This window comes from Henckelia pumila, chromosome 2 (assembly GCF_033568475.1).
Source record: "Henckelia pumila isolate YLH828 chromosome 2, ASM3356847v2, whole genome shotgun sequence".
NCBI lineage: Eukaryota > Viridiplantae > Streptophyta > Magnoliopsida > Lamiales > Gesneriaceae > Henckelia > Henckelia pumila.
The window spans coordinates 32,597,406-32,609,889 of record NC_133121.1 but is presented as its reverse complement, the minus strand read 5'-3'; the positions used below and the strand labels follow the sequence as shown (position 1 = coordinate 32,609,889).

The following is a 12,484-nucleotide window of genomic DNA, read 5'->3' as shown; positions in this document are numbered from 1 at the left end:
ATGTTGCCTTTATATGGTCCTTGGATTGTGAGGAGTCATTTCACGAGCTGCGTAGACGTCATACTACTGCACCTGTGCTAGCTCTACCTTCTGGATCAGGAGGTTATGTTGTCTATACTGATGCCTCTGGTCAGGGGTTAGGATGTGTTCTTACACAGCATGGACATGTTATTGCCTATGCTTCTCGACAGTTGAAGACGCATGAGAATAATTATCCAGTACATGATCTCGAGTTTGCTGCCATTGTATTTGCACTCAAGATTTGGAGGCATTATCTTTATGGCAAGAAATTTGAGATATTCACGGATCACGAGAGTTTGAAGTATTTATTCACTCAGACGGAGTTGAATATACGACAGAGACGCTGGATGGATCTTTTGAAGGATTATGTTTGTGAAATCAAATATCATCCAGGTTCTGCTAATCTTACTATTGATGCCTTGAGTAGGCAGGTGAGACATTCTGCACTTCAAACTAGTGAAATATCTCATTTGGTTCAAGAGTTCTGTTCATTGAGTTTTACACTCAAGCACAAGAAAGGAAGAAATGGAATTCGTTTTTATACTATATTATCTGAGCCAACATTGTATTCTCGGATTAGAGATGCTCAGATATCTGATGTTAAGACTCAGCGTTTGGCACGTCTAGCCAATGGGGTTAATACATCTGGATTCCATTTTCAGGCAGATGGATTATTGTGCTTATCTAATCGAGTGGTTGTACCTGATGTTGCGGAACTCAGGAACGATATTCTTTCTCAAGCTCACAGGAGTCGATTATCAGTTCATCCTGGAAGCATGAAAATGTATAAGGACTTGCGAACTAGATTCTGGTGGAAAGGGATAAAGTGGAGTGTGTATCAATTTGTTTCGAGATGTTTGGTTTGTCAACAGGTCAAGGCTGAACACCGACAACCAGGTGGATTACAGCAGAATCTTGAGATTCCCGAATGGAAGTGGGAGCACGTGACTATGGATTTTGTCACCCAGTTGCCTATAACTTCATGTCAGTGTGATGCTATCTGGGTCGTTGTTGACCATTTGACGAAATCAGCACACTTTATTCCTTACAACCAGGAATATTCTTATGATCGCATGACATGCTTATATGTCCAGGAGATAGTGCGATTACATGGGATTCCAGTGAGCATAGTTAGTGATAGAGATCCGCTATTTACCTCACGTTTCTGGGGTAGTTTTCAGCAGGCGTTGGGTACCACTCTGAGTTTGAGCACTGCATATCATCCGGAGACTGATGGGCAATCAGAGCGAACTATTCGTACGCTGGAGGATATGCTACGTTCTTCTGTCATGGATTTTAGCTTATCTTAGCAGGATCAGTTATCTTTGATCGAATTTTCCTACAACAACAGTTATCATCGTAGTATTGATATGGCACCTTTCGAGGCATTGTATGGTCGACGGTGTCGTACTCCGTTATTCTGGGATGATGTCAGGGAATGACAAGTCGAGGGTCTTGAATTGGTGCAGCAGATTGTAGACAAGGTAGATTTGATCAAGCAGAGGATCAAAGCTGCTCAAGATCGACAAGCCTGTTACGCTAATATTCACCGCAGGCCACTTTAATATATGTTCCTATGAGTGTCACCTTTCAGGAAGGTGATGAGATTCGGTGTGAAAGGCAAGTTGTCACCTCGTTTCATTGGGCCTTTCCAGATACTGGAGAAGATTGGAGATGTTGCTTATCGTTTGGCGTTACCGCCATCTCTTTCCAGTATACATAATGTTTTTCATGTGTTGTTACTTTGACAGTACATAGCTGATGAATCACATGTAATTCAATCTACTGACGTTTAGCTAAAGTCAGATCTGTCGTATGTTGAACGACCACTCCGTTTCCTAGACAGGAAGGAGAAAGTTCTTTGGAACAAGACTATACCACTTGTGATGGTACAGTGGCAGCGCCGAGGCATTGAAGAAGCAACTTGGGAAACCGAGAGCCATATGCGAGCAGAATATCCTGAGTTGTTTGCTGTGTATTTTTGATTACCATGTAAAGATGTAATTACAGTTGTTGTCATAAAACATGGTTTGATGTTTCATATTGTTATCTTGATTTGTCTTTAGATTTTATTTCGCGGACGAAATATTTAAAGGTGGGGAGAATGTAGTAACCCAGATTTCATTTTAAGATAATAATATGTTAAACATGATTAAGGTTGACAATTAACCAATTTCGGGGCTTAATCGGACTTCAGAATCAAGAATTGGATTTTCATTCTCTGAGCCAGTTCGGACGGTCCAAAGAGGACTTCGGACGGCCCGAACTCAGCACTCCGGGGGCTCCGAAGGTGAGCTTATTGAGTTCGGAGTTAAGGCAAGTTCGGACGATCCGAAGTAGGATCGGACGGCCCGAACTTCACCTGTGCCAAGAAGGCAGGATTACTCAGCCATGGTTTTTGACAAATGTCAAATTTAGGACACTTCGGACAACACGAAGTGGTGATCGGACGGTCCGAACTCGACGTGTCTCGCATGCAGACAGTGAGTTGGATCGGACGATCCGAACCCCAGTTCGGAGGGCCCAAACTCGACCAGAAATTTTCCTATAAATAGGACTCGTTCGATTTAAATTTGAATTACAAATTTCCGAGTTTCCTTCTTCAGTTTTATAGTATGAGTTATACACTTGAGGGCTCTATCGGTTATGATCGAGGTTCTGGAATAACCAAGTGTGGTTATAGTCATCCGGGACCAGCGACTCCAAAGGGCTATCTACGAACAAAGGTATGGTTCGGGAATCTATTTAAGTTTTGGAAGTGCTTATTAGCTTAGTTAAGGCTTATAGAACTTATGTAGTGATACGGTGAACTTTTGAATATAGGCTTGGAATCTAGGATCTACTATACTTGAACTAGCCAAGAGGTACGTACACATTGACTGAGATTGCCAGTCAGTATACATGCTTATATGTTGCATTTATTTGGCATTATTATATGGCATGATATATGATTTACCGTTTTCTATATTCATATGTCATGTGCATATACACGTTGAGCCTATACCTTGTTTTACCTGATTATAGAGCCGCTCAGCTCTATACTCGATAGTCTGTCACTGAGAGTACCGCGACGGTGGGAACATGTATGTCTGACTACTCTGGTGTACTAGACGAGTGTGGTTGCACCCAGAGGTTGATCCGTACGGTTGGCAACGCTCATGTGGCGCCGGTACTGAGCATGACTTTTCAGATGACTTTTACTAGTCATCATGTTGCATGCATTATATACATATGTTTACTCATGTTTATGTACTGGGCATTAGCGCTCACGTCCTAGTGGTTATCTTGGACACCCTATTCCACGGGGTAGGTCGCAGGATGGACGGAGCTGGTAGTTCAAGGAAAGACTAGGGAGCAGGAGCCTTGAGGTGTTATTTATACAGCAGGATTCGATATAGCTGTATAATGTTTACTTTTAAGTTTTTCGATATGGTTGTATCACTACAAGTATTAAGCCTGGATATATTTTTCTAAGCTGATATGTAATTTTATGGATTATGTTTCTGCACGTTTTACTCTGTTAAGTATTTTGTTGTATTAAGTTTAATGCATGCTATTAGTTGCCAGTTAGTAGGTGATTCCATGCAGGGTCACTACAAACTAAAACTTTGCAAGAAATAAAATTAAGTAACCACGACTTCGCAAGATGAAAATTCAATAGGAGATAAATACAAGAGGATCGACTTCACTTGACTTTCCACCAAAATTTATTTCTAATTATTTTTTAAGTTTAAACTCTTCTAGTTTATTAGCCAAGAATCCCAATTATTTTCTACTACCTCTCTCGAGTGTCAAGCAAAAATTCGTATTCAATAACAAACTAAATATGTCTATCTATGTTTAACTAAGAAATTAGTTCATAATGCGATTAAAAATAAAATAAAACATGTTTTTCCAACAATCCATCAAACAAGAAAATTAGAGTTCAAAGAGAAACTATAACGAAGTAGAATTAAGATTCTCCGTCACCGGATACCGCCGTCGCCCGTCTTCGTACCGAGTTCTTGAGCTCTTGTGCACTTCAAAACTCTCAATACTCGTCCCTCTATTCTGAATACTACTCAAAACCCTCGAATCTTCCAATTAATTCCCAAAGTTTCCTTAAAAATACACATAAAAACTTTCTAAAATTACAAGCAGTGAAGCACTGGAGCACTCCCTTCATGCACTTGGGAGCTCGAAAATTTTCCTCAACAGCACTGGAGCGATGGTAGTATAGCGCTGGAGTGCTATTTCCTCAACTTTTCACCTTTGGGAAACTCCGTATAGAGCTGGAGCGCTGAGCATACGACGTTGGGGCGCTATGCTGCTCACTTTTAAATTCCATTTCTCTATCTCTTTTCTTCACCTCTTTTTGCACTTTTTGACTTTTTTTATCCAAATAAAATATATATCACTTGAATTTCTGCAAACGACACTAACAAAAAGAAAAATTCATAATATCGCTCAAAACATAACAAAAAGCCAATCTAATTCATATAAAATATAAGTGCAAAAATTGCACTTATCAAATCCCCCAAACTTGAAATTTTGCTAGTCCCGAGCAAAACAAAACAACACAATTAGACAAAAGAATTAAAAGCACACAATAAAGCAATAAAACTTAAATAAACCAACCGGCCTCAGATGTTTAAAAATTAATCCATGTGTAGCTAATTTTCTCAAGAGTTCTCGTGCGTGTGATTAGCCAATCTCATCTACCTACCTAATTTTCGATCCAATCATGCAACTAGTAAGCCTCAAAGATTCATTAACTTTGCCCTCTAGTTTCAAAATACTCTCCACCAGGTTCAACTTTTACTCGCATAAATCAAAAGAACTTTTTAAGGGATTACATTTTTTCATAAAATTACCGGATGCTGCACCCAGTTTTTATTTTAGCCCCATAAATTACCCGCAGAATTAGCTACAACTAAAGATAGGATTCGGATTTCAATCCCCTAGTCTATAGCCCGGATGGAGCATCAACCTCATTTCATTCGCAAACTTTGCCATGGATTTGTGATAAGGATTTCAATCCCTTTCCAGGCCCGGATGGAGTTGTAAGAAAATTTAGATTTTTATTTTTAATTTTTAACCCCATTGACTCCGCATACTTAGTCAAGAACAAGGCGAATAAGATTTAAATCCCTTGTTCATAACCCGGATGGAGTTATCAAAACATTTTTTCCTATTTTTTTGGAAAATTTTAATCATTCAATAAAAAATTTTCAATTAAATTGCCTAAATCATTTCTACGCTTGTATCAGTCTACCTCGGTCATGAGTGTAAATCACCAAAGTTAAGAATCAAATCATCCAATCCACATACAAAATCCACATAACTTTTTCTACTTATCAGGAGTATCTACAGTCAAGGCTATTGTGCATAAAATGTGAGAACTCAAGATACAATGTCGCCAACATTATATTATATGCTCTTTTTATTTTTTTTACAACTCATCATCATAAGCCATTTTTCTTTTTCTTTTCTTTTTTTCACAATTATTTTTCTAAAGAGGCAAACACACAACGAACAATAAGACTGACACAAAACACAACATGCAAAAAACACAATACGAACTAGTAAAAATAAAAACAAACGCAGGAACTAGTGACAAATTCAGCATTCAAAAACCATCAGAATTTCAAACCAACTAACAACTTTAACGGACAACAATCCAACAATCAATTCAACAACAAACTCATCCGAAACACTTCATCAAAACAATAACACCCCCCAAATCAGATATGTGCATTGTCCTCAATGTGCAATATATCAATAAGAACAAGGAGAATACAAATACCTATGACAATGACCGTCAGTGGTCATCGTCCATGTCATCACCCTGAGGGGGCCAAGTAGGAGGCGGTGGAAACGGCTGATACTTGCTGGAACCAGTAAAATGCTGGGCTAGGCTCGTCGTAAAATCTACCATATAATCCATAAAAAGATCAGTCCGACGACAATGAATGTCTAGACTTTGCTCCAAATGTGTCAAACGCTCATCATAAAGCGTATCAGCTCCAGAAGGTGGTAGATGGTGTGGTGGGGGGCTGTCATCTACTGGCAGGACGGTCCTGAGGTGCTGCTTCTTGAGGAGGAGGTGGTACATTCTCTCGAGTGGTACCAGTGATAGGTCCTTGGACCTTGAAGATCTCTTCATCCGCATCCCATGTAACTCCAACATGTGCACAATGCTCTGTGATCAAAGAAGGGTGCGAAAATCCTCCAGTAGTGGTACCCTTAACCGCCGCAAGAATGGTATCCTGAATGATATTCCCCAAGTTAATCGTCTTCCCAGTGACGTTACTGTAAGTCAGGACAGCCCGTTTCTTCGTCACCTCAGAGTGTGTCTGGTGGGCATCACATGAGCAGCTACCAAAAAAAACCAAGACCTCGTGTCTTGCTTCATCTTCCCAGAAGGAAAATGCACCACTTTTTCATCCTTCATCTTCCATTGCGCCCCTTCTTCACAAAGAGTGGCAAGTATCTCATCATAATCCACGTCACTTCCACTGAACTCCAAATATTCATCCTCTTCAAGAGATGGCATACCATAGAGTGTATTAATGGTATGCCCATGAAATGCCACCTGATGTCCTCGCACCAGTACATGAAATTGTTCATACTTGCATTTCAGGTTAGCATAAAATTATCGGACTAAAAAAACCACGGCGTCTCCAGACTGTTTCACAAATCCCATCCACCTTCGCTCATGAGCTTCCTTCCGTACATCAAACAAGGCCAAAAATGCATTAGGATCAAAGCCCCTTTCTCAAACCATGCTCTTACTAACCATCAGTGGATAATTCCTGGCAGCCTCTTCATCCCAAAAACGATTGGCATCAAAACTCCCTGACGAAGATGCACCCTGCTTTTGTTTCTTTTTCGGCGCCATTACAATACTTCAATCACAATCACAACAAAACAACAACGCAACAATGCAACATCAAATATTCACTTCCAATGACACCGTGCAACCACAAACCAATCATTACAATTTACCACGAAAATACACCGCGCCAAACCTATCTACACGGCCTCAAAACAACCCAAAATCCATGCACAAATACACGCAAGATTCACAAATCTCCAACAAAACAACAATTTAACTGCTATCAACTCGATATACACGCACAATTCACCATTGGCCATGATAATTTTGGATAATCACTTTTAGAATAACACAAGTGCACATAATCCCCACTGAAACATATCAAAATCCAAAGCACTCCGTATCCAAAAATTTCAGACACAAAAGACAAAAAATTCTCTCAAATTACCTCTGGCCGCGACTTATCTCCAACTCAAATATCAGTTGAACTCGAGGTGCGATTTCGGTGAGATGTCGAACAACAATATCCCCTTTTTTCCTTCAATTCGAGCACAACAGTAACAATTGGAGATAGATCGAAATCCTTAATCGTGAAGAACCCTAGCTGCGAAATTTTCTGGGAAATGGACGACCGAACATACAATTTGACGCTAAGTAGTAGTAGATAGAACAACGTGATGATTTTGAGGGAGTTTTAGATATGAAACGAAGATAGGTGGGAATTTAGGTGGGGATGTGAGAATACGACGTTGGAGAGGGAAGAACGAAAAGGAAAAATGAGACTGATGGTTTGAGATCCCCTTTTTATTTTTTTAGAATTTTTGCGATAGCACTGGAGCGCAATTTCTTCGCATTTGTTACGTCCAGATCAGCGCTAGAGTGCCAGGATATAGCGCTGGGGCGCTAAACTCTCGACTTTGGCCAACAAAATCAGCATTAGAACAGCGCTGGAGCGTCGGGTTTATGGCGCTGGAGCGCATAACCTTCGAATTTCATACTCTAAAATCTGATTTTGTGACGAAAAGTACCTGCAATAAAACTCTTAATTAGGACCAAAATTAGTCGAATAAATAAAAAAAACTGAAAGAAATAAAAAAATTACTAAAAGAAAATAAAAGAAAAATTAAGCAAAATTAAAAATTTGGGTTGCGTCCCAAAGAGCGCTTGGTTTAACGTCTTCGGCCCGATTTTCCTGGAGTTTTTATGCAGGCTCGATCAATGCAACTTTCTCCATGTTTCGCACTTCATTGCCAAAGTAATGTTTCAACCTCTATCCATTGACTTGGAAGGTCTGACCATCATGACAACTCAGTTCAATGGCTCCATAGGGATGCACTTTCACCACGGGGAACGGATCAGACCATCTCAATTTCAACTTACCTGAAAATAAACGGAGACAAGAATTAAATAATAATACATGCTATCCAAGCTCGAATTCTCTCCTCAGTAATATTTTGTCATGCCAATTTTCGGTCTGTTCTTTGTAGAGCTTGGCATTTTCGTAAGAATGATTACGAAACTCCTCGATCTCATTCAACTGCAACAGTCGCTCTTCGCCAGCATCTTTCATATCAAAATTCAAAATTTTCAGAGCCCAATAGGCTTGATGCTCTAAATCCACTGCTAGATGACATGTTTTACCAAAACCCAGCCTATATGGCGACATGCCAATTGGAGTTTTGAACACGGTCCGGTACGCCCATAGTGCATCATCCAACTTGATTGTCCAATCTTTTTGGTACGTGTTTACAGTCTTTTCCAAAATTTTCTTTATTTCCCGATTGGATATTTTAGCTTGCCCATTTGTTTGTGGATGGTATGCACATGCCACTTTATGCCTAACACCATATTTTGTCAGTAATGAATTAAATATACTGTTGCAAAAATCCATACCTTCATCACTCATAATGGCCCTTGGAGTTCCAAACCTCGTGAAAATATTTTTCTGCACAAACTGCACCACTACACGAGCATCATTAGTGGGGTGGCGATTGCTTCCACCCATTTCGAAACATAATCAACAGCCAATAAAATATAAGATTGACCAAAAGAGATAGGAAATGTTCCCATAAAATCAATACCCCAAAAATCGAAAAATTCAACCTCTAAACTATTTGTAAGGGGTAATTCATGACGCCTAGATATATTTTTCCCATCCTTTGACATCTATCACATGATTTCACCAAGGTATAACGGTCTTTGAATAAAGTTGGACAATGAAAACTAGACTGAAGTACCTTGGAGGCTTCCCGTGAGGCTCCAAAGTGACCACCATACGGTGCAGAGACATTGTTCCAAAATTTCTTTCGCTTCAGCTTCATCTACACATCTCCTTATCAATTGATCCGAACACTTCTTATACACAAAAGGATCATCCCATAGATAAAACTTGGCATCATGGAAAAATTTCTTCCTTTGGTGATGATTAAGATCTGGAGGCAAAACACCACAAGAAAGAAAATTAGCAAAATCAACAAACCAAGGAAGTTTAGAATTTACCTCAAATATATGCTCATCGGGAAATTGTTCTTTGATGAGTTCATATTCAGTTTTTTCTTCCAACTCCAAACGAGACAGATGATCTGCCACTAAATTTTCACTCCCTTTCTTGTCTCTAATTTCAAAGTCAAACTATTGTAATAAGAGTATCCACCGAATCAATCTGGGTTTGGCATCCTTCTTGGTAAAGATATAACGAATTGCTGCATGGTCAGTATAAACAATTACTTTCGAGCCAATGAGATACGACCTGAGTTTGTCGAATGAGAACACCACAGCCAACATCTCTTTTTCTGTAGTAGTGTAATTCTGTTGTGCTCCGTCAAGAGTGCTGCTGGCATAGTAGATTTCCCGAAATATCTTATCTCTTCTTTGCCCCAAAACTACTCCCATAGCATAATCGTTGGCATCACACATCACTTCAAACGACTCTTTTCAATCAGGCACAATCATAATAGGCGCATAAATTAGTGCCTCCTTAATCCTTGTAAAATCCTGCAAACAAACATCATCAAAAATAAAAGATGTATCTTTTTCTAATAAACTACATAAGGGCTTAGTAATTTTAGAAAAAATCTATAATAAAGCGACGATAGAACCCGGCGTGTCCCAAGAAGCTTCTAATGGCTTTCACATTAATTGGAGGTGGGAGCTTTTCAATAGCAACCACTTTTGCTCGATCCACCTCAAGCCGATTAGATGACACTTTATGCCCAAGTACTATGCCCTCTTGAACCATGAAATGAAATTTTTTCCAATTCAGCACTAGATTCTTTTCTTGGCAGCGCTGCAAAACATGGGTCAGATTGTGCAAACAATGAGCAAAAGAAGACCTAAACACTGAAAAATCATCCATAAAAATTTCTATGTCTTCTTCCACCATGTCAGAAAAAATTGCCATGATCATGAACCGCTGAAAAGTAGCCGGTGCATTACACAAACCAAATGACATTCTCCTAAAAGCATAAGTACCATAGAGACATGTGAAATTTGTTTTATCTTGATCCTCTAGTGCTATAGGAATTTTATTGTAGCTAGAACAACCATCTAAAAAGCAGTAATGTTGGTAACCAGCCAACCTGTCAAGCATTTGATCAATAAAAGGAAGAGGAAAATGATCTTTTCTAGTAGCCTTATTCAACCATCTATAATCAATGCAAACTCTCCAATCAGTGACAGTACGAGTTGAGATCAACTCGTTTTTCTCACTTTTTACCACAGTCATGCCCTCATTTTTCGGCACAATATGTACTGGCGACACCCAAGAACTGTCAGAAATAGCATAAATAATACCAGCATTCATTAATTTCAAAACCTCAGCTTTTACCACTTCCTTCATCGCAAGATTTAACCTCCTTTGATGATCGACATATGGACTATACGACTCCTCCATTAAAATTTTATGCATGAAAATATTGGGACTAATTTCCTTGATATCATAAATTGACCAACCCAAAGAAAATTTGAATTTTCTCAGAACTCTTAATAATTTATATTTTTCATGAGGAGTAAGAGATGATGAAATAATTACCGGGTAAGTCGAATTATTTCCCAAAAATGCATAGCATAAATGACCTGGAAATTCTTTCAATTCGGGAGTAAAAAGTGGTACCTCTTTGATGGGCTCCTCAGGAAATTATTCTATTTTTTCTTGGCCATCTTTTTCCTTGGAAAACTTTCAAGACCAAGAAATTTCTCTTTAAGTTCCCAATCTTCACCATCAAATTGGGTTACAGAATTAATTAAGCATCTCGCCAATGCATCCTCCAACTCTATTCCTGCACCAAAATTATTCTCATAAGAATTAAATAAATCAATGCGATTACAAGAATGTACCTCTGTGACGCCCGGGGCTGAAGAGGCAAGGAGTGATCTCCGGTGCCAAGAGGTTGCACGGACAATGAGCGGCTCCTGGTAGGCTTCTAGGCGGAGGGAGACATGAATGAACCGATCCCGTGCCGGAATGAGAAGGATTCTGAGACTGTGTAGGTATGAGACTACATGGTTGAGGAGGGTTTAAAAGATTTCATATGTACTATTCATATCAAGAAGGTGCATCTTTTTTTCGGAAGCTCATCACATAAGAACTCCAAAGTTAAGCGTGCTTGACTTGGGGCAATTATAGGATGGGTGACTCTCTGGGAAGTTTTCCAGGGTGCGTGTGAGTGAGGACATAAGCACGCTGAAAAGACCCGTCTTGATACAGTGGGGCGTTACAAATGGCATCAAAGCCGACCTCTCTTAGTACGGTATGGTTCGGGGACGAACCAAGCGGAAGCTGATGGGCATGTGATGCCCGGGACTGAAGAGGCAGGGAGTGATCGCCGGTGCCAAGAGGTTGCACGGACAATGAGCGGCTCATGGTAGGCTTCTAGGCGGAGGAAGACATGAATGAACCGATTCCGTGCCGGAATGAGAGGGATTCTGAGACTGTGTAGGTATGGGACTACATGGTTGAGGAGGGTTTAAAAGATTTTATATGTACTATTCATATCAAGAAGGTGCATCTTTTCGGAAGCTCATCACATAAGAACTCCAAAGTTAAGCGTGCTTGACTTGTGGCAATTATAGGATAGGTGACCCCCTGGGAAGTTTTTCAGGGTGCGTGTGAGTGAGGACATAAGCACGCTGAAAAGATTTGTTTTGATACAGTGGGGCGTTACAACCTCATCTTTGTATTTTATGGTCTTATAAATATTGAAAGTGACCGCTTCACCACCAACTTGTAGAGTTAATTCACCCTCCTGCACATCAATTAACGCTCTACCATTCGCTAAGAATGGCCTCCCCAAAATTAAAGGGACGTCTTGATCTTCTTCCATGTCAAGCACTACAAAGTCAGCAGAAAAAATAAACTTATCTACTTTTACCAGTACATCCTCCACAACTCCTCCAGGATAAGTCAAAGAATGGTCATCCAACTGCAGAGTAATCGTGGTTGGTTTCACCTCGCCAAGCTCCAAAGACCTGAAAATAGACAAAGGCATTAAATTAATACTTGCACCTAAATCACATAATTCCCTATTAATAGTTGCAAGACCAATAATACAAGGAATAGTAAAACTCCCTGGATCTTTCAATTTTTTTGGCAGTTTATTTTGTAGGATGGCGCTGCACTCCTCGGTAAACTTCACCATCTCAAATTCT

General features: G+C 39.8%; 1 protein-coding gene across 1 annotated transcript; it reads right to left on the bottom strand.

Annotated features, from left to right (window-relative positions):
- Positions 1-8,258: 8,258 nt before the first annotated feature.
- On the bottom strand, positions 8,259-8,744 carry LOC140877473 (uncharacterized). Its single transcript, XM_073281007.1, has one exon. The coding sequence runs from the start codon at positions 8,742-8,744 to the stop codon at positions 8,259-8,261; it is 486 nt and encodes a 161-aa protein (XP_073137108.1).
- Between the last annotated feature and the right edge of the window lie 3,740 nt (positions 8,745-12,484).